We start from the raw sequence: 25,049 nt of genomic DNA on the forward strand, positions 1-25,049 counted from the left end.
TGGGCCCGCCCATGCTTCCGGAAAAGCATTTTCGTGCTTTGGAGAAACAGGTCTCCGCGTGTGTGGAGACAGTGGCGTGGCCTCCGAGGTTGAGATCTGCCGGCGTCGCGAAGCTGGTGAGCGAGGGCAGAGGACGGACCCTCTGTAGCTGCGAGGTGTCCAAGGGCTAGATCCTTCGGGTTTCTACTGTGCTCCCCTTATGCTGGGTGAGTGATTCTATCACCCCAGCCCGGCTCAGAAGCTGGCCGCGCACGAGTGGCTCTGTAACTTCAGGCTCTGTCCCCGGAAAGCAGCTTAAGTCCCCTCTTTGCCTCTGGATCTCCTGTCTTTTTGAAGCTCTAGTGTCCCTTTGTCTGAAATGAGATCAAGGATCACATTTTCAGCAAACTAGACTCTGCACTTGTCTATTTCTAGGAAACATACATCCTTTCCCGATCCTTGGCTCCCTCTCCTCGTCACCTCTGCTACAATCTCAACCCTTTACAGGTTCTTTTTGCCAAGGCTCTCAGGACCAAGCCCTCCTATCTTCCATTCTCATTTGCACCTCACTTTTTACTTGGCTCTCATGGTTTCTCGGTTGTACTGCAGTTAATCCTGCCTGGTTTACTTTCCTTCAGTTCTGTCTCTCTTCCTGTTCAATCTGTAGCCTGTAGTATGTTTTTCTTGATTACTGTTCTGTTTTTTTCTAATTTTGGCAGTCATTCTAACTATATAAGTCTGCCTAACATTTAACTAATCATATCTAATTGAAGATCTTCCACAAAAAGCCTTATCTGTCTTTTAAAACTTAGCTCCAATTATTATGTCTTATTTTTGCCCTGTGGTCTAGTTGAACAGCCCTTTGAAGAAAGGTAACAGCAGGCTTTTGAGCAATTGTTTGGCAGACAAATTGCTCCTCATTGAAATAATTGGCTTTCTTTTTTTTCCATACTTTTTTCTCACATTCCTTCTGCTTTTCCCTTTCCACATATCAAAATTCCATTCATTGCCCTGGCTGGTGTAGCTCAGTGGATTGAGCATGGGCCTGTGAAGCAAAGGGTCACCAGCTCGATTCCCAGTCATTCAGGGCACATGCCTGGATTGCAGGCCAGGTCCCCAGTAGAGGACACATGAGAGGCAACCACACATTGATATTTCTCTCCCACTCTTTCTCCTTCCCTTCCCCTCTCTTTAAAAATAAATAAATAAAATATTTTTAAAAGATTCCATTCATTTTAACATTTAGCCCCAAAACATCTTCTGTAGGACACTTGCATCCTTTACTGAAGCCTCATCACTTCCTATGTTGAAAGTGTATAATCTGACTTGAATTTTAAATCATTTGCATACGTGTTTTATCTTCTTAAAAGTGTTCATGTTCTTTAAAGGTAGGAGGTGATTTATTCAGTTGTGTATTTCTGACTTAAATGTAGCTGCTTAATGATATTTACTACATTGAATCTCTAACTTTTTTCCTTGGAGCAAAGCATGTGGATTTGTGATTGGCAGGAGAGATTTTGGAAAGATGAAGTGTCGATTATCTGGGGCTTGGCATCAAATCATCTATTTCTTGGGCCTGAATGCTGTCAAGTACACTGATGCTAGAAGGCTCTATCTCTTGCCCATTCATCACAGCTTTTAGGAAATCTGACACCAAAGTCACATGTCCTGGTAACTCTTTGCATTGTTTTTAGGAGACGCAAACATGTCAACCATGGAAGAAAGCTTCCCTCGTGGGGGCACAAGAAAGACCCACAAATCAGAAAAAGCTTTCGAGCATTCAATTGAACAAGACAATTTATTTGATGTAAGTGGTGTGCTTGTTTGGTAAGAGTCACTAAACACTTGCTCTGTAATATTGTTGGGAACAATGAGTCCTGTTTGAGAATTATGTTGTTTTTCAGATTTGTTTGTTTTTAAAGTCTACGTTTGTAAATTGATCATGTTAGCCAGTTCCTACCACCACAAGACTATACTTTTTGGAGCATGGCATTTGATATTTGAGTTTGCAGTGCTCTTGTCCTTTATTCTTAGGAACTGTGCTGTGTTGACACAGTATGGAGAGAAAGCATTAGATCATTGGGGTCCTTCCTGCCATGTATAATGGTCAGAATTTGCATTAGAACTCATAATTTTCACCTATGGCAGCTATGCTTGAAATGCTGGAGGGAAGGGAACTAGCATTTGATTATATGGCTTTATGTCTGTTTTATGTTATTTTCCCAACTGTGCTATGAAATAGAAATCTCAGTTCTATCTATGGCTAAGAGAGGTTATGTAATTTAGCTGAAACCACACAGCCCATCATGGTGGCATTGGAAGTTTAAACTGGGTTTTCCTGACTCCACTTTCCATTCATGCTGTTGTTCCAAATTGCTTCTTATTTTGCCCCCCGCCCCAGCGTCCGTCCTAAGTTGGGGGAGGGAGAATGTGGAGAGAAAGGGCTTTTGAGAACACAGAGGGGAAATTTTGGACAAGGGGAGCACTGGGGGGAAATTGGGAGAGTTGGGATTGAAGTAGGAATTAAAGGAACATTTGGGAGTGGGGTAGAGTGCAGGAATAATGGAGCAAGGTGACAGATGACCTGAAATTGGAGGGAAAGGCCAAGATTGCTTCTTTTCATTCTTTGGAACTTTTCCCCCCTTTAGATTTCTGCTGAAGAGGAGTCCACCAAAAGGAAAAAGAGCCAGATAGGGCCAGAAAAGTCAAAAAAGTTGAAAATCGAAAAGAGAGAAAGTGGCAAGTCTATAAAAGAAAAGTTTGAAATCCTTCGTATTGAGGTTTGTTAAAGTTTGGTTTTGTTTTAAACAAAGTACCTGGGTTGCTTAAGTTTGTATATGTTGTAATTCCCTCTTGCTTCCTTTTCCCATTCATTCATTCATTCATTCATTCATTCATTCATTTGTGTATGTGTATTTTGCTTGTGTCTATAGTGATTCTTGCAGTTTCTGCTCACAATAGAGCATCATTTTATTCTATTATTAACTAATGCCTGGGATCATGTATTTGTTTGTTTGTTTTTTTTAGCTCATCCCGTTCCTATCCCCAGGGGACTTGTGTTTCAGTAAATGTGTAGGTTAGAACTGGCAATAACTTGAGCAGTGATGCTCAGATTCCCTCTCGCTCATAGTCCCGTGGAGCTAAGTGGGTGGTTGCACCGTTAGACCTGGCCTCTGGGCTCCAGACCGCCATTGTCTCCACTGGCCTCCATCCTTCCTTTTGTTGCCTGTTAGGCATTTGAGGTTAGGTTGCTTGGAATAAAGTACAAGGTGAAAATGCCCTCCAGCACTCTAGTGCTGTTAACACTATTGTATAATTTCCACCTTTTTATGGTGCTCAGTCTGATGTTTAAGTGCATTGATGTGAACACATATGTACTTCCTGTAACTTTTATATGTCAGAGTTGAGACTAGCACCCAGACCCCGCCCCCAACCTCCCCATTCGTTGTTCTCTTCCCTATTGTACTGATTTCACTTTTTCTCTTCTAGTCCCTGTGTGAGGGAATGCGGATTTTGGGTTGTGTGAAAGAGGTAAATGAACTAGAACTGGTGATTAGTCTCCCCAATGGCCTCCAGGGGTTTGTGCAAGTAACTGAAATCTGTGATGCTTACACCAAAAAGCTGAATGAGCAGGTGACGCAAGAAGAACCTCTGAAGGTAAGGAAAATAAGTGGTGTACAAATAAAGATAAGATTACAAGTTTGCTGAGTACTAAGAAGGAATATTACCAGGTGCCATGAAAGTTTATAATAGTCTTTTTTGTTTTGTTTTTTAAATAAGGGGATTTTGACTTAGCCCAGGGAGCCTGGAAGACTTCCCAGAGGAAGGGATGCTTGAGCTGAGATCCGAAGGGTGAGGCTGTACTAGATGCAGAAGGAAGGGAGTCCAGGCAGAAAGAGTGTGGTATGTAGCAGAGAGAAGTGGCTAGAGCAGAGGCAGCAAGGGAGAGTGGTGTGGGTGGGGCTGGAGTGCTGGGTGGGGGCCGGGCCGTGTGAAGGATTGGTTTTTCCTTTTGGAATTAGTGACAAGTCCTTGACAGGTTCTCATTGGGGTGGGTGACAGGTAGACAGCATAGGGAATAAATTGGACAGGCGAGAGTAATTGCCTAGGGACCAGGTGGGAGGCTGTCATTGTAGTCCAGGCTCTGAGATTGACGGCAGCATGGGTTCAGGGTTGACTGAGGGCCGAGGAGGTAAAGTCGGTGCTCAGTGACGTAGTGGGTACGGGTGGTGAGGCGGAAGTGTCAGGGATGAGTCCTAGGTTTCTATTGTCCATGATTTGGCAGATGGCCAGGGCATTCTGAGATAGGAAATCTTGAAAGGGGACCTGGATTGTGAGAGATGATGGGATTTGTTTTTTGCTGTGTTGAGTTTGAGACGAGGAATGCGTGAGCCTTCTTTGCGTAGGTGGTAACTGAAGCTGCAAAGGGAAAAGTTGCTCACAGGGGACAAATACAGTGAGAAGAGACTGAAGACTGACCCTTGAGTCAGCACCGCCTTTTAGTTGCTGAATGAAAGGAGAGTCGCTGTTGGAGCAGGAGGGCCAGACATTGCAAACCAATGAACAAAGATTCCCTTTGGTCTTGAAAGCAGGGGAGGGAATGTTTAGTGAAGGAAGGCGCAGACTCCAGTGTTACATTCTTTTTAAAAGTGACGTGAGAGAAGGACTGCAAAACAGACCGTTGATTTGGTGACTTCACTGGGAGATAAAGATTAGAGTGAGGGGTGGCACGAAGATTGCAGTAAGCTGATAGGAGATGAAGAAATGGGCCAATAAATATAGACAACTCTTTTTTTTTTCAATTAAGTGCAGTTGGTATATAATATTATAATAGTTATATTGCTTCCAGGTATACAGTTTAGTGATTCGACATTTTTATACCTTACGATGTGATCACCCCACTAATTCTAATGATCTGTCACTGTGCCAACTTACCACAATACTATTGACTATATTCCCCTCTATCTTTTTTCACCCATCCATGACCCTCATCCCCTTAACAACTATCCCTTTGGTATTCGTAGACAAATGTATTTTAATTGAATTTTTTTTAAGAGAGAGAAAAGAAAGGATTAGGGGGGTGGGAAGAGAAAGAGAGAGAGAGAAACAATTTGTTGTTCCACTTGTCTATGCATCTGTGGGTTGATTCTTATTTGTGCCCTGATGGTGGGGGACCAGGCACAACCTTGCATATTGGAAATTCAAACCAACTGATCTACCTGGCTAGGGTCTTTAGACAACTATTTTGACCAGTCATTATGACAGTATTTTGACAAGAGACTTGGAGGCTTTATGGGGAAATTCAAAATTTATTTGGCCACAGGCCCATCCTCCTCTGTGAGTGAGCAGTTACTGTCTTTGTTGCCTCTTGCATTCTTGGCATGTGAGGGTGAGAAGTCATCCACCCGCTGGGCAGTGGGTTCTTGGTTGTGGGGAAGGATATGTAACAGGGCGGGCTTTCTCATTTGTATCATGCAGGACCTGGCCAGCTTGCCTGAACTCTTCTCTCCTGGGATGCTGGTGAGGTGTGTGGTGAGCAGTCTGGGCATCACAGAGAAAGGCAGAAAGAGTGTCAAGCTATCTCTGAACCCCAAAAACGTCAACAAAGTGCTGAGTGCAGAAGCCCTGAAGCCTGGCATGGTGTGTATCTGGGTTTAGGGGAGAGGAGCTGGCGGCACGCCTCCTCCCAGCACTGCCTGGTCTCCTAGGGAGTGTCTCGATCACCTTGCACTTTCAGCTTAACTGTTACACAGAGCAGGGGTCTTTTCCTGAGGGTGCTTTGGATACTTACTGGAAATTGAAGACCAGGGAACCTAATCATTTTACCCTGGAGGGGAGAAAGGGAAAGCAAGTCAAAGATTAGCTGGTGGGGGCGGGGGGAAGCCTCCAAGGAGCCTTAGCCACACTGGTGGTGTGGAGTTCCTTGAAGTGCCTTTCTCACCCAGACTTCTTCACAGGTTAAGTTTTTTCAGAGGCCGTCTATCATTTGTGGGGAATGCTTGAGGGCTGCTCTCCAAGAGCAAGAGACAGAGTAGACAGGGCAATTTGTCTATCTTCTGTGCTAATGGACAGCCACCACCAATTCTCTCCATCCTGAAATTGGTCTCACCTCGGAGCCTCCAAGTCCAGTAGGTACAGAACATTTAGATAAGCTGTACTCAGTCAAGTACTCTTGTAATTTAAAGGGAGGAGATCAACGTGACTGTGTAATGTTTTGCAGAAGCAGTGGATGTTGGGTCAGGCCCTGAAACTTGGGTAGAAAGGGGAATAAAAGGAAGCCAAGTTTCGGGAAATTGACAAGTGTGGAGAGCTGCTATGTGATAGGTGCAGTTTTAGACACTTTATTTGAAGAAATTCTCACAGGAGCCCTGTGAGGCAGGTAAATATCCCTCTTGTTCATTTGAGAAAATGGAATCAGAGAAGTTGAAGTGAGTCTTTCCAAAGACCAAATAGTAAGTGTTGGAGCCTGATTTGAATGCTATACTGCTTCCCATGAAACGTGAAGGAGGTTGGCAAGATTTTTTTTGGGAGGGGGTCTTGGAGGTGGTTAGAAAAGATATGAGGACAGAAAGAAGGGTAGTTCTGTATTCTCATTGGCGACAGTGCTGGGAGCTACTTCACAGGGCTGTGTCTCCTATCTTGAAAATTTTCCAGGGGAGAGGCTCCTCTCTCGCATTCCGTTATTCATCTGTGCATAGCACTCCATGGTCTAGAAACTGTAAAATCCTTGTAGTCCTGGAGAGCTGAAGTTGGTATCTTTCCCGCTTTTGTCTTCTGGTGGGATGGAGGTTTAAAGTCAAAAGGAGAGTGGGATTATGGGATAAAGTGTTGAGATTGATGGTGGAAACACACATTTTGTTGTGGATGATTATTGTTTGTCCCATTACCTTTGGCTTTTGAACTTTTGGGGGGATTGCTTTTTCTTCCTCCAGCTGCTCACAGGCACTGTGTCCAGTCGGGAAGACCATGGCTACCTAGTGGACATTGGTGTTGTTGGGGCCAGATCTTTCCTGCCACTGCAGAAAGCTCAGGATTATGGCAGACAGAAGAACAAAGGTGAGGGAAGCAGAGGGGCCAGTGCATGGCCGTGAGGGGGGATGCGTGGGATTATGCTGTTCAAATGCCACTTCGGTGACTGAATTACAGAATGGTGACCCCGAAGGCTTTGCTGGGATCAGTGGTTAATCCTGGTCAATAGAAAAGGGAGTTTGTGTGAAGGGCCAGCAAGTGGCTGGGTCTTGCTAAGATATGAGGGGCCATTTTTACTGTTTCTCACAGAGGAGATTTCACTGAAGTTTGGGCCTCCAAGGCCTCTAAACTGGCTGTCTCCTGCCTTTTTGAAATTGTCATATTTTTGTGATCAATTTCCAGATCAATTAGGGTCCCTTCAGTCTTGTAGTTGGTCCTTTAGAGATTGAGAATTCGGGGAGTGGTAGATTGTAACTGGGCAAGTAGGCCATGGATTATTTTAGGTGCGGCTTGAACCCAAGTTAAAGGCCCTTCTCATGGGCATTTTACCTTTTGGGGGCTGGGGTGGGGTTTACAGGCGCTGAACTGAAGGTGGGTCAGTACCTGAACTGCGTCATTGAAGAGGTGAAAGGCAATGGCGGAGTTGTTCGCCTGTCTGTCAGTCATTCGGAAGTTTCTACTGCCATTGCTACCGGGGAGCAAAACTGGACCCTTAATAATTTGCTACCTGGACTGGTGGTCAAAGCCCAGGTACAGAAGGTAAGCTGTTCGTTGTCACTACTAACCTCTAAAATAAAAATAGTTTTTATTAAAGTACATGCACATAGTCTAAAATTGTGCCGTACAACAGGGTAGCTGCTGATCATATATGGTTATTACACACTTGAAATTAGCCAGTGGTACATGTTGAAATGATGATATTTTGGATATATTGACTTCAATAAACGATTAAAACAAATTTCACCCCTTTTTTGGTGCTTTTAAAATCTTACTGCTCGAAAACTTAAAATTACATGTGTGGCGTGTGTTATTGCTAGTCAAAAAAGTCAGATGGTATTAAAAAAACTTAAAATGAACTGTCTCATCCTTCCTAACCTCATCTTTAACTCTTTTAGCTTATCTTTTGAAATTCACCTCCATGTTTCTAATTTATAAGCTTCTGCTGGTACCTCTTGGTTTATCAGTTGTAGGCATGGAGTTTTAAATTTCTCACCAAGGCAGACAAAGATTTGCTTCTCTTAATAATCCCTTCTCCTGCCCCAGCCTTCCACCAGAGATAGATTAAAAGTTTGGAGAAATCATTATTTAGTATTAAAGTTACTATGACTATGAATTTTGTTTATTACTGAGCTAGGTAATTAATACACTGTGGCAGTGTGTTGAATAGGTTTTTTCCTAGAGTTGATAGTCAGCTCTTTTTTTGATCATTTGCTAAATTCTCTTCTACCTGTTGCTGTTTCTTCATACCCCCTATGGTTATTTTTCTTTGGCTACATTTTTCCGTGTTCTCAAGCCCTTTCAATAATCTCATAGTTACTTTTATTTCCACCCGGAGCCCCTTCTGCTGCCACCCTGTTCCTGTCCTGGAGCCTTCCGGACTCCACATATAACTCCTTTTCGGTTTACTCGTGTTAGTACGGCACATTCGGCAGAAGCACTTTTGGAAAGGTACATGGGAGGTTACTTCCTTGACCCAGTAGGTCAGGGATCCCCAAGACTGCTCCTAGATTCAGCTCATCAGGAAGACTCACGGGCCTCAGCAGACAGTGGTACTCACAGCTATGGTTTGTTATAGTTAAAGGAGGCAAAGCAAAACCAGCAAAGGGAAAAGAGGCCGATGGAATGAAGTCTGGAAGAAACAAGGCAGTAGCTTCCAAGTGTCTTCTCCCAGCGGAGCCACAGAGGATATACTTAATTCCTCTGGCAACTAGTTATGATGATGCACATGAAACGTTGTCTACCAAGGACACTCATCAGCAGCTTGGTGCCCTAGGGTTTTTAATTGGGGCAGGTCATGTTGGCACCCTCTGCCTGCATGTACCAAAATTCCAGGCTTGTATAAGGAACAGTGTAGGTACAGTTACTTTAGGTACTCAGTTCTGGGAGTGGTAGGGACCTTCCCAAAGTCCAAGTCCCGAGACACTAGCCAAGTGCTAACATTGGAAGCAGGCTTTTGTACGGATCATGGCCTCGGGACTGCTATGTTTCTTTTCTGCACATCTGCTATCTGAAATCGTTTTTCTGCTCTCACACGTGATTGACAGTTCAGCTGGGTTTAGAATTCTAGGTCAAAAATTACTCAGAATTTCGAAGTATTATTCCCATTGTTATCTGGCCTCAGTTACGATGGGAAAGTCTGATGTTCTTTTCCTTTGTGTGTGCGTGTTTAAGTATAGTCTTTATTCCTTCTATTTGAAAGTATCATGATGCTGTGCTTTGGTGTGGGCAGCTCTTCATCTATTTGTGCCGGACTTTTATGATACAGAAATGCAGATCCTTCAGTTCTGGGAAAGTTTTTTTTACACGTGAGATGTAATTCATATAATTTTAAAGTGTGTAGCTCAGGGTTGTGTGTGTGTGTGTGTTCAGAAGGGTGTGCAGCCATGGCCACTGTTTAATCCAAACATTTTCATCACCCCAGTGAGACGTCAGGTACCCATTAGTGGTAACTTTCCATTCTTCCCTCCCTGAATCCCTGGCAACCACTAATCTACTTTTTTGTCTTTAGGTTTGCCTATTCTGAATATTTCATGTGAATTAAGTGATACAATATGTGGCCTTTTGTGTCTGGTTTCTTTCACTTAGCATCATGTTTTCAAGGTTCATCTGTGTTGTACCACGTATCAGTTGTTCATCACTTTATGGCTGAGTAGTATTCCACCACGTGGATATAGTGGGTTTTGTCAGTTCATCAGTTGGTAGACATTTGACTGATTTCCAGCTTGATCTTTCATGAACAGTGCTGCTCTGAAACTCATGTGTAACTTTTTGTGTGGACATGCATTTTCATTTCTCTTGGGTATATACACCTAGGAATGGAATTGCTGGGTTATATGGTAACTTTCTGTTTAACTTTTTGAGGAACTGCTGAAATGGCCACACCATTTTTAATTTCCACCAGTCATGTAGGGATTCCGATTTCTCTGCATTCTCACAGACACTCATTATTCTCCTTCTTTTTATTGTAACCATCCCAGTGCACGTGAAGTGGTATCTCATTATGATTTTGATTTACATTTTTAAAATTATTTGACTTACAATTTTTGTAAAAAGTGATATAGATATTGAGCATCTTTTCATGTGCTTATTGGTCATTTGTATATCTTCTTTAGAGAAATATCTATTCAAAAACCTTTGCCTGTTTTAAAATTGGGTTGTCTTTTTATTGTTAAATTGTAAGCATCCTTTATATATTCTTGATACCAGTCCCTTATTAGATCTTTTTTTGGTTTTAAAGTGTAAATTTCTCTTTTTTTTTCTTTCTGGAATGTCTATTAATATGATGCTGGAATTCATGGATGAACCTCTTTCCTGATCACGTACATGTATTTGTCTTTATTCTACCTTCTGGGAGAGTCTGTCAACTTGAACTTCCCATTCTGTATTGAAGTTTTGTTTTGATGGCCATCATGAACATGAGGCACTAGAAACTGTTAGGAAGTCTAAGTGCCTGGGTGGGACTTGCTGACTGGCTGGTTTTTGCTGTCAGGAGCAGGAACTAGCAGATTTTGGGGGGGCAGTCTCCAAAGGTCATTGTTTTAAGTCTTCTCTGGTGTGTGACAGTTCTCTGAAAAGGACCTGCCAGGGAGGGTCTAACCCTGACTGCCTGATAGCTAGATGGGGAAGGGGCTGGGTGTCTTCAATGTCTACATCCATACAATATTCAGAATTTTTTTTGTTTTGTTTTTTTAATTTTTATTTAATTGATTATGCCATTACAGTTGTTCTGTTCCCCCCCTTCATTCCCCTCCACCTTGCACCCCCCCACCTCCACCATTCCCCCTTTAGTTTATGACCATGTGTCTCAAGTTCTTTAAATTCTATATTTCTCATACTATTCTTGCCTCCCCCTATCTATTTTCTGCCTCCCGTCTATGCTACTTATTTTCTGTACCTTCTCCCCACTTCTCCTCCTCCCACTCCCCTGTTGCTAACCCTCCATGAGATGCAGGGAGTTCATCATCACCAAGCCCTTATTACATGAAATGTTAAAGGGACTTAACTAAGAAAAAGAAGTTAAAAAAACATGAACAGTGAAAGGACAACAAACTCACAGTTATTAACAACCACACCTAAAACAAAAGCAAACTAAATATTCAGAATTTTTCTTAATCCACATTTTAAGGTTTGCAGTCTTCTAGTGTTTTGAGTCTGGTACAGTTTTTCCAGAAAATAACTCCCATTTTCTTTGGAGATTCCTGGTTTCAGTTATCTACCTCATTACTTTCTTTTGAGGTGCTTCTCACCTTAATTTCTAATTTTAGGGGGTCTTAGCAGGGGGAGTCGGCTTGCTCATGGTCAGTGTCTTACTTATTGATTATAGAGAGAGAAGAAGGAAGGGAGAGAGAGGGGGAGAGAAACGTTAATGTGAGAGAGAGAAATCAACTGGTTGCCTCTCGTACGCACCCTGACCAGGGACTGAACCCATAACCTAGGTGTGTGCCCTGACTGGGAATTGAACGCGCAACCTTTCGGTTTATGGGATGACACTCCAATAAAACTGAGCCACATCAGCCAGGGCCAGGGTCTGTCTTGTGCAGTCATTTGAGTTTTACTTTCTTTTTCTGGGCAAATCACCAAGTTGGCAACAATTTGTCTGAGTTGTCAAGCTGGCAGTTCCCCGGGGACCCTTGAGCAAAGTGCCCTCCTTCCCATTGGGAAATGCTGAGGTGAGAGTGTCTGCCTGGGTCCAGCCTCGCCAGGTCTCAGTGTCCCCGAAGGCTGGATGGCGCAGGCAACGAATGAAGAGTCGGACACCCGATTGGATGCTGGAAAACAGTCGGCCTCTATGGGTCCGACCAAACTCTCAGAGTTTGATTAAGCTTTATTTTTATAGAAATAGTTACATGACATCAAAGGAACGGGTGCATGGTGTGATCAGTTAAGCAGAAAAAGTCAGTACAGAAGTAACTTGGAAAAGTACAGGAGGTTCTACAGATTCAATTATGCTAAACAAAGGTTATTTTGACCAGGAGGGCCATTAATCAGACAATTAGAAATAGCTGTTATGTATAGAGCTTTAAATGTCTGTTGATGAATAGATGTTTATTAAAGTTCTTAGAATTTGGCATAGGTCAAAAGGATGCACTAGATTAAACAGTGGTTATAGAAAATTCATTAAAAGGCCTTTGAGGTGTCTAACTTAGCTATCTATCTTCCTGTCTAGACTCTTTCTTTATGTACTTTGGGCTCTAACTCCATTGTAATTGTTCCTATGTGCTTAGTTTGTAATAGTACACCAGCTTCCGCCACTTCTTTACCTATCTAATCCCATTAATATATATTCCTGTCCAAGGTGGAGAAGGGGCTGTTACTCTGTCAACTTTCAGACGTTCAGGGGCTACCCCATCAGGGGGGACTTTTGTTCTATGGCCAAAAAATCATTTTGTACAACTCGTTGGAATTCTGCGGATCATTGGACCTGAAATACAGATGTCTAAAAATCCTATACCACCTATAAATAGCAAAGACACACATGCAAGAAGAGATAGACAGGAAATCCAGCCACAGTTGCCTCTGCTGTGCAGGTGCATCTCATCCATACCAACTGTGCCAAGGGTCGGCTGTTGGTCAGCTCCTGACAAGGGTCAGCACCTCTTTCTGGAAGGGAGGTGAGCTTACTGAGTGAAGAGACGGCCAGTGCCAGGGCTTTCCTGCCACTTACAGTTGTAGGAAGAAAGATTGATAAGGGTTGGCTGGGGGAGGGGAGATGCGGCATCCAGTATGAACAGTGGCTCTCACTTCTTGGTGCCTCCCATGACATGTCCCGTTTGTTCCTAGGTGACTCCACTGGGCCTTACGCTGAACTTCCTCTCATTCTTCACTGGACTGGTTGATTTTATGCACTTGGATCCCAAGAAAGCTGGAACATATTCTTCAAATCAAGCAGTAAGTGATGTTGCCCCCGTGTTTTCTTAATTCCCATCGTAGTCCAGTTAGCTGCCCGGTGTCTCGGTTGGGCAGGTCCTCCCTGGATGCAGGGAGGAGGAGAGGGGAATGATAAGTGCTCAGAGGGATTGCAAGAAACCACCAGTGGTTATCTCTGGGGACTGAAGTTGGAGAAGGAGCCTGTGGAGGAGAAGGAAACTTTGTTTCATTTCTTATCCTTCCATATAGTTTGATTTTTTTTTGGTAGCAAATCTTTTGCTTTTATAATTTCAAGTGTTTCAGAGGAATATTTAACAGGAGAGAATAAGATGTATGTTTACATAGAAAAATGTAATTAAAAAATACTATGAGTATAATAGACCCAGTTTAAGAGAACAAGGAATATGTCTAAGTAGAAAAATATGATTTAAAACATGCTAAGGGTATATGTAAAAAGACCTAGTTTTGAAAAAAACTAAGGAGCGTACCTAGTTAAAATACTGAACGGTTATGCGAACAGGTCTGAATGGTGATTAACTGTGGGTGATTTTTTCTACCCTTATATAAAAATTCAAATTTTCTACAATTAACATGGATACTTGAGAAGAAAATTCTAATATGTAGGATTCAGAATATTTTTAACCTAAAGTGATTTATTTCTTTTTTTTTGTCCATGGTAATGGATTCTATAGAGATGTCTTTGTAAAAAGCTGAAATAGGCTTTTCCACCATGTAATGATAATACTGTTAACATTTGGTCCACCTCTTTCTAATAACTATCTTCTCCCTGTAGTCATATTTGCGTACAGAGTTGAGGCATTTTGCATGCTGACACCCAGTGGTCAGAGCGGGCCGTTTCAGGTGTAGTGACCTCTCCCATGGTGTCTGTTGCACGTGCACTGTTGTCCTCGTGGCCTTGATGCATTGGACATAGCTCCTCTGGGACCCTGGGTTTGAATCTTCTGCATGCTGCTTGATGTGCAACTCAGTTTTAGTACTTACGTCCACGACCTGGTCAGCACGCGGAGTCCTGACCTCCGGAAGTCTGCCTGCGGGGACCTCAGCTCCCGTGTGCCTCCTCCTGTTCATTATGTCCTTTCCCTTCTCTAGGTAAGGGCCTGCGTCCTCTGTGTCCATCCTCGGACCAGGGCTGTGCGGCTGAGCCTGCGCCCCGTCTTCCTGCAGCCCGGGCGCCCACTCACCCGGCTGTCTTGTCAGCACCTGGGAGCTGTCCTGGATGACATTCCTGTCCAGGACTTTTTCAGCAAGGCTGGGGCCACATTCAGACTGAAGGATGGGTCTCTGGCCTATGCTCGGGTACGGAGTCTTTTTCTTTCATTAGGATCTTACCACTAGAAGGACTGTTGGGACATACGGGTCCTTTTCTGCTTCTTCCATTCCGTAATTAGTCTCCAGTTTTTGAATATTCCCGAGTGTGGCAGACCGGGACCAAGCAGTGCCTGTTCGGTATATCAGAGTGCCTCGGAGTAGGTTCGATGTATTTGATACCTAGCAGATTATAGGTATAAGAGCGAATTAGGATCTACGCCAAGTTTTTCTTGAAGGTCCAGATAGTAAATATTTTAGGCTCACAGGCCATATGGCCTCTGTCCTAACTAGTCAACTCTGTGGTTATAGCCTGGAAGCACACACAGACACCATGTAAATGTACGGGCACGGCTGTGTTCCAGTAAAACTTTAATTTACAAAAATAGGCACCAGCTGTGAGCTGTAATTTACTAACCCATGATCTAGACCGTTCTCTGACATAGAGATTCTGCAATGATAAAGAGCAGTTTTGTAGTTGGAAGAATTATTTTAACAGGTTATTAGAGGACTGATTTTATGGTAGGTGATTAATGTCATCTTCTTTTGTTTTAATGTCTGATTGCCTCAGATCTGTTGTCTCTGGCTTACCCCTAATCACTTGGTACTTTGTAGCTCAGCCATCTCTCTGATTCTAAGAGTGCCTTCAATCCTGGGGCCTTCAAGCCAGGAAACACTCACAAGTGTAGAATCATCAACTACAGCCAAATGGACGAACTGGCTTTGCTCTCGCTGCGGACGTAAGTGTTTTCAGCACGTGGGGGGTGTGGCGGTGGGCTGTGGTCCTGTGCAGACGTGCGTTCGCATTTTCTCCTGGCCTGCTTAGCAGAGGTTTCCCTTCTTGCCAGTGTGATTTTAGTAGCCCTGAATCTTAGGTACCTCTGCCCTGGCTTGTTTAATCTTATATTTCCTTTTGTTCTAGGTCTGTTATTGAAGCTCAGTACCTGAGCTTTCATGACATCAAGCCTGGGGCATTGGTAAAGGTAAGGCCTCAAGCATCTAGATGCTCCCCCGGCTTCAAACATGTTTTATTTCACAGGTTAATGGTCCATTCATTTGCCCTCATGGGAACACATTTAAAGCCACATTCCTTGCCTCTCTGCCTGCTAACTGGGATTTTTTTCCTTCCCTTGGGGAACTTGTCATTGATTTTAAGGTAGGGTCTCAGCAGGACCACCCAACGACGGAGGTGGTAGTCATCAACCCTGGCATGTATGGCGTTTATTACACCAGGTCAAAAGGTAGTTCTGTGACGATCTGCCTGCCTGGCATGTTAGTAAGGAGCCAGTTCCTGTGGCTTCTCCTTTTCAACCCTTTAGCCCTAATTGAGCAGCTCCCCTTTATTTTTTAGGGGACACAGTCCCCTCCTTTAGAGAATACACGTGTAAGGCAGACACACACAGAAAAAGACACGAAAGTTCCCATACATAAATCCGACTGCATCCAGCACAGTGTGGGCTGTGTGCTTTACCCCTCTGAGATTTGGAATAACAGGCACATTTAGCCCAGAAACCTGGACTTCGAAAGAGAGCTGTGACATGCATTGTTTTAACCGGTGGAGGAAACCGTTCTGGAGGCGTGATGCATCTTCTGTTGGGACTCCCTAGGGCACAGTGCTGACCATAAAGCCATACGGGATGTTGGTGAAGGTGGGTGAGCAAATCAGGGGCCTGGTACCTCCCATGCATCTGGCTGATGTCCTGATAAAGAATCCAGAGAAGAAGTACCACATTGGGGATGAAGTCACATGCCGGGTGAGCCTTCTGCAGGGTCTCTGTTGGGGATTTGGCCCGATGGGAAGCGTAATGCTTTTCAGACAAAGTTTCTGCCCATTTCCAGTAATTGATCCCATAATATCTTCCGTGTTATGCCAGCATTGGGAAGAGAACACTGGCTTCCTGTCTTTGAGAATTGTGTAGTATGATCTAGAGTTAAAACATCTATACACGAAGAGAACAGGCCAGTGTGTGTGACCTTTTGCCACATGGTTTGGTGCAGTGTCTACTCCGATCATATCTCAGAAAGGGGAGGTGAGGGTGGACCAGGGCAGTGAGAATCATTGATGATGGCAGTAGCAACTACCATGCAACATGTATTTTGCGCCAGTTGCTGTGCTAGGCACATGAAATGCATTATTTCGTTTAGTCCTTAAAACAAACAACCCTGTAAAGTAAGTACTATTATCCTTATTATGCAGGTGGGGAAATTAAAGCTTAGGAAAGCCAAGTATCTTGCCCAAAGTCACACAGCTAGTAAATGGCAGAACCAGTTTTCACATTTAGCTCTGTGTATCAGTAATGTATCCTTGATGTCTGGTAGAAGTGGGACTTGAAAGGACAGGTAAGATTTTGTAGGTTGAGGAGGAGCAGGCAGTATGTCAGGCACCAAAATAGCCCAAACAAAGCTACTGAAATGGAGTGTCTTATTACAAAGGCTTGAATCTCAAGCTTCATAAAGTGAGATTAAAGGTGATAGTACACAGTACTTTTCATTATTTTCATTGTATTTTATTACTGCGTTTTCTTGTTTTCATTTTATTTCACTTCAGTCAACCAAGAGATTGATTACCCATTGGCACAATAGTTTATGGCTGTGGGGTCAGGAAGCTTACAAGTAGAGGAATATCTCTGCCCTTGGGGAGGTGGCTTTCTGAGGGATGAGAGATGGTTGGATCTCCTGAGCTCAGCTTACAGCTAATACACAGGGGGTAAATTGCCTCAGCCATTCCTTCTATCAGACGAGATACTCTCGTGGTCTAGGAAGGAGCTAAGGCCAGTAGAAGTAACTGTGACGCAGGCCTCTGCAGGTGCAGTGGGTTGATGAGTGTTGCTGCAGACCCCGGAGGGAGCTTATGGGAGGGAGTGCATTTGAAACGGATGAATGCTGCCTGGGTTGTCGCCCAGCAGGAAGCAGGGAGGGTCTGCAGCTGAGATTATTCTCAGGAAGGAAGAGATAGTGGGTTCTTAGGGACTGGCCACAGCTTCTGGTTCAGGGGGTTGCAGAGACCAGCTCGGTGGCCCTCTTGGTAATGGGTAACTTGATGACAGCCAGGATCCTTTTCCCTAGGTTTTGCTTTGTGACCCTGAAGCCAAAAAGCTGATGATGACCCTGAAGAAAACCTTGGTTGAGTCCAAACTTCCTGCCATCACCTGCTATGCCGATGTCAAGCCTGGTCTGCAGACACATGGCTTCATCCTCAGGGTCAAGGACTATGGCTGCATTGTGAAGTTCTACAATGATGTGCAGGGACTGGTACCCAAGCATGAGCTCAGTTCCGAGTATGTCCCTGACCCAGAGAGGGTCTTTTATATCGGCCAGGTAATTCTTTCCCCAGACAGGCTCTGACCCTTGGTGACCCCATGACCACAGATTTGAAGGAGTGGTACGGAGAGCAATTTTTTAATAGATGAGGAAGAGACCATATGGTGCAGTGGGCCTGAGCCAGCTAGGTGGAGGGGTTGGGAACAGAACAGAGAGAAACCCTCTAGAGGTTTCAACAGGAGCTGGCAAACTAATGGACCTCAGACCCACAATCTGGAAGAAATTCATCTTTCCCGGTAACGCAGTGGTGTCCCTCACATCAGAAGTTGTTCTGAGGCTGCTGCCACCACCAGGGGGCAGTGCCATAAAACTAGAGAATCTGGGTCTGTCTAGGAAGAACTGTTTAGAATTTGAAGTAGTACCAAAAATGTATTCATGTGTTACTTTCACCTAAAGGCTGCCTCGGGGAGGGAGTTTCTCTGTAGTTCTCCATGCATTTCTTTTCTCTGCATTCTGGTCCGATCCAGAATCTGGGTGGATCTCCCAAGGCCTCTGTAGCGCTGGTGGAAGACACCTGTCTCCAGGGTCTGACAGGCCTGTTGGGAGGAGTTCGCTGAGCAGGTGTGGTTTCCCACCAGGTGGTGAAGGTTGTGGTGCTAAACTGTGAGCCATCCAAAGAGAGGATGCTCTTGTCCTTCAAGCTATTGAGTGATCCAAAGAAAGAGCACTCGGGACGCAGCCAGAAGAAAGGAAAAACCATTCACGTTGGGCAGGTACATGGACTTCTCCAGAGGGGTTGTTTGAGTTTACAGTTGCCGCGAGCAGGTGCCCCTGACATGTGGGGCACTGGAACCCGGGGGTGGAAAGGGCCGAGGTAGCAAGCTGAGATGCTGGGGCCAGCGTGAGTTGGGGTTGTGAGGGGGAACCTCACAGGTATTCTTTCCTGGATGTCAGAGCGAATGGCACCTGTCTGGGACAGGAACGCTGTGTCGTGGGGGGGCCTTTCGGCAGTGTGTGCTGCCCTCTTTCCTCTCGTTCCTAGGGCCATGCTTCATGACCGTCCTTCCTCTGGGACCCCGTGGAGGGGCTTGGCTTGGGAGAGGGATGGCATGAACACACTGACGGGTGCGGGCGGGCTCATGGGTGCGCCTACTGGACCTTTGGGATGGCGGTGTGGAGTGTGGAGAAAGCTCTGATCTTGACCTTTCCGTGATTCCTCGTGCTGGAATTGGATGCCTCTGGTCTCTGCCTGACCTGGATGAGGTTGCTCTCTCTGCCCAGTACAAGTGCTATTTTTTTTCCTCTTTCTCTTCCCTGGATAGTTGGTGGATGTGAAGGTTTTAGAGAAGAGCAAAGATGGGCTGGAGGTGGCTGTGCTGCCCCACAACATCCCAGCTTTCCTCCCCACGTCTCACCTGTCGGACCACGTCGCTAATGGCCCACTGTTGTATCACTGGCTCCAGGCTGGTGATACCCTTCACAGAGTGCTGTGTCTGAGCCAGAGTGAGGGCCATGTCGTATCCTTTAGTAGTATCTGGGGAGTCACAGTCACTGTCGGGAGACTGGGTTGGGCTGTGCTCTTAGTCGGAAACCCCATGGGAATAGTTGGCCATTTGACTACTTCCATAAAACCAAACCAGTGAGCAAGCCTGCACTTCCCTGTATTTCCCTGGTGGAAACTAAGAGTGGGAGTGGAATCCCACCAGCAGATGCCAGTGGTCGGGGCAGAGTGGAGGCGGTGTGGCCTGCCAGGCCCAGCGGGGCAGTTCCAGTAGCGCCTCTGCCTTCTCAGGGTGCTCAGTGCTTGCCCCTTGAGTTGGAATAATTAACAGAGTAGTTGCTGTCCTTTTCCACCCTCATCTCCCCAAAGGGATGTTGGGCTCAGAATGTTCCCTTTGATCTTGGTGTGGGTGTTTTGAAGGAGAACATTGCCTCTTTTCTCACAGAGCATAAAATCCCCTTGGAGTGAAGAGAGGCAGAGGAGCTGAGGTAGGGTTGGTTAGTGGGAAGATCTCGGAGGACCGATTTGGGGCTGGTCCAGTTGCCGAGCCGCAGGGAAGAGCCATTCCCGTCCCCCCCATCCCCCCCCCCCGCCCACTGGTAGTCTGGGGTTAAGGAAAGGAGCAGAACAGTGAGTCTCCAACTTGACTGTGCATCCGAATCACGAGGGGGTGGGGGGCTGCTCCCACAGCTTCCTGGGCCCTACCTCAGGGTTTCCAGTGCGTGGGTCCAGGGTGGTGCTTAAGGATTTGCATTTCTTACAAGTTGCAGGTGCTGCTGGTGCTGCTGCTGCTGCTGCTGCAGGTCTGCACACTTAGAAACCCACAGGAGGAGCAGGGAAGCGTGGTGGCGAAGGATGGGGAGGGGGACATTTCATCTGCCCTTTCTGGAATATTCCTTGACGAAGTGCCCCAGCTCCTTTGTAGGAAGCCAGCGTTGGTTTCCACAGTAGAGGGTGGCCAGGATCCCAAGAGCTTCTCAGAAATCCAGCCTGGAATGCTGCTCATTGGTTTCGTGAAGAGCATCAAGGACTACGGTGTGTTCGTCCAGTTCCCTTCAGGTCTCAGCGGACTGGCCCCCAAAGCTGTAAGTGCCGCTCTGTGCACGAGGGCACAGGGTCGTGGAACCAGAGGGTTGATGGGAAGGAGCAGGATATGTCGATGCCTTGGAAGATTTTCAGGGGCCTGGTGTTAAGGCCCCTGGTTGGGGGGCATGGAGCTGAGATGCTGTCCCTGCCCTTCTGTGCAGCTGTGTCCTGCGGGAAAGGCGCCTTTTCTCCTTCACACTCTGTTTTGATGGAAGGAGTGTGAGACTGGACTCAGAGACGGCTGGGGCAACTTTATGGGTCCCATCTCCCCGCCTTTCACACCCCTTTCTGGGCACGTTAATGGATTGTCTTAATAGAGACGTGTTTCCCCATTTTCATTTTCTGCCTGTTCTGTTTAGATCATGAGTGACAAATTTGTGACCTCCACAAGTGACCACTTTGTCGAGGGGCAGACGGTGGTGGCGAAGGTGACCAACGTGGATGAGGAGAAGCAGCGGATGCTGCTGTCTCTGCGGTTGTCAGACTGCAGTCTGGGGGACCGGGCCACCACCAGCCTTCTGCTCCTGAGCCAGTGCCTGGAGGAGCGGCAGGGCGTGCGCAGTCTCATGAGCAGCCGAGGTGTGTACTTGGGCGGGGGGTGCCAAGGGCAGGGGCCAGGTGGGGTTCCTGCGTAGTAATGGTGCCCACCTGTTCCCCTGAGTAGTTGGGCTTTCTAGATACTGACAACACTTTTGATTAACTATAGAATGGGAGCGTGATGCATGAAGTGCACAGATCATTTATGGTTCAGCTCAGTAAACGTGTATAAAAGGAACATGCCCGTTTACCTATTACCCAGCCTTAGATAAAGATCACTGCCCTCATCCTGGGCCCCCTTGCACACTTGTCCAGTCTAGAACCAGAACTTCCCTCAGTTCTGTGCCTTCTCAGGGTTGCCTTTGTTGTGAATCCATTTTCCTCCTCACTTTTTGTTCCCTTGTGTGACCTGCCAGGGGTGGTAAGGTGGGATAGGGACCTGCCAGAGGGTTTGGTGAGGGGTTGGTTGCTGTTTTGACCCTTCTGAGCTTTGAACCGCTGCGGTGGGTTGTTGGCACCCTAACGGGGTTTGGGAGTAAGAAGCTCAGGAGGGTAGAGTCCAAAGAGAAAGAAAGAGAATTCAGAAAGCAGGGGAAAGCATGTGTTTCCGGCATCGTTTGGCTGTATTCGTGAGTTATGGCCAGGTGGAATTAGCACGAGCCATCGGTTCTGTCCCTGTGATAGGAGTTTTCCCGGGTGTCAGACACTTTTACCCAAAGTGACGTCACCTTCACAGTGCTTCAGCGCTCCACTGTCCTCCACGCAGTAGCGCATTTCCGAAGGAAAAGAGTGGTAAGAATGTTGTTTCTTCTTGCTAATTCTTGTTTCCTTTGGGGCTCTGCCAGACTCTGTGTTGATGCAGACGCTGGCCGAGATGATCCCAGGGATGGTCCTTGACCTGGAGGTGCAGGAGGTGTTGGGAGATGGCTCTGTGGTGTTCAGCGAGGGCCCGGTGCCTGGCCTGGTTCTGAGAGCCAGCAGATACCACCGGGCAGGTGAGTGCTTTGGTCTTGCCCACCGTGGCTGGTGGGGAAACCCTGGCCCATTGCTTCCTTCCCTGGATACAGAATTTCCAAATACATGGGGTAGATGAGCTGATTGAGTAGGAACTGTTGGTGTGCCTGTCCTGTGTGAATGCAAATCAGGACAACTGACGGCATTCTAAAGAAGGTTTAGGTAGGAATCCTTTTCTTGTTAAAATTAGATAAATCTAGGTTTTTATACATCAGGTTGCGTAAGTTAAGACACACCTGAACTTGAACTGTGGGAGCCAGGCCCTTGGTGGCCTGGGGGCGGTGACTGTGCCGTGTCGGTTCTGCACTGCAGGGCAGGAGGTGGAAGCTGGGCAGAAGAAGAAGGCCGTGATCCTGCATGTTGACACGGTGAAGTTGGAAGTGCACGTTTCCCTGCGCCACGATTTGGTGAATAGAAGAGCTAAAAAGGTAAGCTCGCCGATGACGTTCATTCCCATGGTTTTAAAGGCATTATATACCCTTCAGCCACACACATCTTGCCTAGGAATTCTAACACAAATATTTGGAGATGGGCTGACCTCATGCCTGGTTGTGTCTGTGTCATTCCCAGTTCATAACCTGTCATCCTGGTGAGTTAGTAGCACCGACTTTCATTCTAGTTCAGATGATAAGGGCCAAGCAGGTAGCGTGAATGAGGGAAGCGGGCCAGGTGGGTTCGGGGGTGGGAGCAGTAAGCCTTTGCCAGCCTGCAGGGTGCGCGCCCTGACCGCTGAGGGGACGGACCATTCGTTTCCCTCTGCTGGTCATCAGGCAGGAGCGTCTGGTGTTGCTAGTCTTCGATTGTTAAGAGCAGGCTGAATTTGGATTTTTATTTGAAATAAGAGTGGGAAAGGTTGAAAACCATTTTAAAAACGTCACATGACCCGAAAAAAACATGTCTGTGGGTAGTTCCAACCTTCAGGCTGCTCTTCGATACCCTCTCCTGAACGCTTTTGTGTGAGAGAATTATGGGTTCGAGCAGAATCTCCAGTCTCACAGAATTGTCTCTGGGTGATGTTTATATTTGGTCATTGTCTAAAATACTTACTAAGCACTCAGTTGAGTAGGGTATGGTATGAGGAGGTAGTACATACGGATAATTCTTAACCTCTAGTTGCTTGTGATTTTAAGACTTCAAAGGACAAAGAGAAATAGAAAACAATACTGACCCCTCACTAAGTGTCCTAGCAGGTCCTTATTCCGTTTTATCATCCAAGTGGAGCTGGTACATGGCAGCATGAGTACAGCTTGGATTTAGGAGAAAGATGGGCTAAATGACTAGCACATAGTAGGCTCTTAGTAGTGACTCTTTGTTGAATGAAAGAGTAAATAAACCGGGGGGAGAGCTGTAGGACTGAGAGAGGCGGGAGCCATACTGTCTCAAAGCTGGAGTACCCTTACAAGTCACCTGGCGGATTTCACTAGTTCGAGGACAGGACCTGGACTTGGAATTCAAGCAGAACAGAAGCTAGCCCCAGGTGATTCTGGTGTGGCATCCTGATTTTAGTCCAGTCACCTCAATGGACAGGAGGGGAAAGCTTGGCGGAGGGAGTGAAGGCTGGTTTGTCACCACCCAGACCAGCCCTGGCTCCCCTGGGCGCTGCAGGCTTCCCCAGTCCCGCTCACCGTTGGAGCCCAGCAGGCGGTGCAGGAGTGTGAGCCCCATAACACGTGGGGATGGCGGGTCTCCTGTTTTCCAGCTGAAGAAAGGCAGTGAGCACCAGGCGGTGGTGCAGCACCTGGAGGAGCCCTTTGCCATCGCCTCCTTGGTGGAGACTGGCGACCTGGCAGCTTTCTCCCTGACCACTCATCTCAACGACACCTTCCGCTTTGACTCGGAGAAGTTGCAGGTGGGACAGGGCGTGTCCCTAACCATCAAGACTACGGAACCGGGAGTGACTGGCCTTCTTTTGGCTGTTGAGGGGCCAGCTGCTAAGAGGACCATGAGACAGACCCGGAAGGACTCTGAGACAGTCGACGAGGATGATGAAGGGGATCCAGCAGTGGTTGTAGGGACTAAAAAGGAGCATGCCCTCTCCATTGGGGACATGGTCACAGGGACCGTCAAGTCCATTAAGCCCACCCATGTGGTTGTGACCCTGGAAAACGGCATCATTGGCTGTATCCATGCCTCCCACATTCTACATGATGTTCCAGTGGGCACATCTCCTACTGCCAAGCTGAAAGTCGGGAAGACGGTCACTGCCCGAGTGATTGGCGGGCGAGACATGAAGACGTTCAAGTATGGAGGCTTTGGGGGGTGGGCGGTGTTGAGGAGAGGTGGTTGCGGACTTTGTGAGTCCGAGTGATGGTAGTGATTACTTCGTAGGGAAGTGGTGGAGACTGAGAGGAGGGCCAGTGTGTAACGTGCCTAACAGGCCGCCCTCTGCGTCAGCCGTCACTGTCATTCACCCTGCCCTGCACACCTGAGTTATACCCATTTGCTTTAAATCTTGGTACAATATGATATGGTAGAAGAAATCTTTGCTACAGTAAGAAAAGCAAAAAAAGCTTCAAAGTCTAGCAGTAAACTTGCATTATTAATTTCATTAACTAACTGTGAGATCCTCAGTAAGTCATTTATTTCCTCTAGACCTCGATTTCCTAACTTTCAGAATGAAGAAGGAGTTAGAGTATATAGTTTGTAAAGAAAATTATTTTCAGGGTTTCATACGAAAATCCTACAAGGTCAGACGAGCCAGCTCCTTAACGTGTACCGCAGAGAGTGGGACTCCTCAGGCCCGACCTGCCGTGGATGGCGGTGCGGCAGCCGGGCAGGTGGTTTTTCAAGTGTGCTGGGGAGTGGGCAGAAACTGTCCAGTGTATGCTGTTACAGAGAAAAAGAGAAATGGTTTATCTGATTTGTGTCCCCAGGTTTCTCCCGATAAGTCATCCCAGATTTATTCGAACCATCCCGGAGCTGAGTGTTCGGCCAAGGTGAGGGTAGCATCGTCTCATGGGAAGAGCTCTGGGCTTTGGAGGCAGGAGCCCGAGTCCTAGTCTCAGTTCTGTAGGTGTCGTGACTGACTTTGCCTCTCCGTCCGGGTTGGCTTACCAGTCTTTCTCTAGTAGGGATATTTGGCTCTCAGAGGGCCAGTTAGTGGGATTACATGAAAATTAATGTAAAAACTGTATTCAGGGCTTAAGTATCATTTAAAGGCTTGATAGCAGTTCTGTCTGTAGGTGTGTAACAAAAAGAAATAATTCTGCTCTCAACCCAGTTTCCTAAATGAACGCTATGTAGCCAAGAATACTTGTTTTCAGAGTGCAGACTACTACGTGGTGACTGG

At 46.3% G+C, this 25,049-nt stretch overlaps 1 protein-coding gene across 1 annotated transcript in view; it reads left to right on the forward strand.

Annotated features, from left to right (window-relative positions):
* Positions 1-12: 12 nt before the first annotated feature.
* The window catches only part of PDCD11 (programmed cell death 11), a 41,905-nt gene continuing 16,868 nt past the window's right edge, over positions 13-25,049 (forward strand). The window contains exons 1-21 of the mRNA XM_037159360.2: positions 13-116; positions 1,674-1,786; positions 2,628-2,759; positions 3,469-3,636; positions 5,458-5,619; positions 6,912-7,035; positions 7,526-7,707; positions 12,949-13,056; positions 14,146-14,352; positions 14,977-15,101; positions 15,284-15,344; positions 15,969-16,115; positions 17,428-17,679; positions 18,261-18,395; positions 18,945-19,139; positions 20,038-20,208; positions 20,569-20,788; positions 21,592-21,741; positions 22,073-22,188; positions 23,460-24,001; positions 24,634-24,696. Of these exons, the coding sequence (XP_037015255.2) occupies positions 1,685-1,786; positions 2,628-2,759; positions 3,469-3,636; positions 5,458-5,619; positions 6,912-7,035; positions 7,526-7,707; positions 12,949-13,056; positions 14,146-14,352; positions 14,977-15,101; positions 15,284-15,344; positions 15,969-16,115; positions 17,428-17,679; positions 18,261-18,395; positions 18,945-19,139; positions 20,038-20,208; positions 20,569-20,788; positions 21,592-21,741; positions 22,073-22,188; positions 23,460-24,001; positions 24,634-24,696 (3,362 nt within the window). The 5' untranslated portion in view covers positions 13-116; positions 1,674-1,684. The remainder of the gene's footprint in view (positions 117-1,673; positions 1,787-2,627; positions 2,760-3,468; positions 3,637-5,457; positions 5,620-6,911; positions 7,036-7,525; positions 7,708-12,948; positions 13,057-14,145; positions 14,353-14,976; positions 15,102-15,283; positions 15,345-15,968; positions 16,116-17,427; positions 17,680-18,260; positions 18,396-18,944; positions 19,140-20,037; positions 20,209-20,568; positions 20,789-21,591; positions 21,742-22,072; positions 22,189-23,459; positions 24,002-24,633; positions 24,697-25,049) is intronic.

This window comes from Artibeus jamaicensis, unplaced genomic scaffold (genome assembly GCF_021234435.1).
Source record: "Artibeus jamaicensis isolate MK-2021 breed Jamaican fruit bat unplaced genomic scaffold, CSHL_Jam_final contig_490, whole genome shotgun sequence".
NCBI classification, from domain to species: domain Eukaryota; kingdom Metazoa; phylum Chordata; class Mammalia; order Chiroptera; family Phyllostomidae; genus Artibeus; species Artibeus jamaicensis.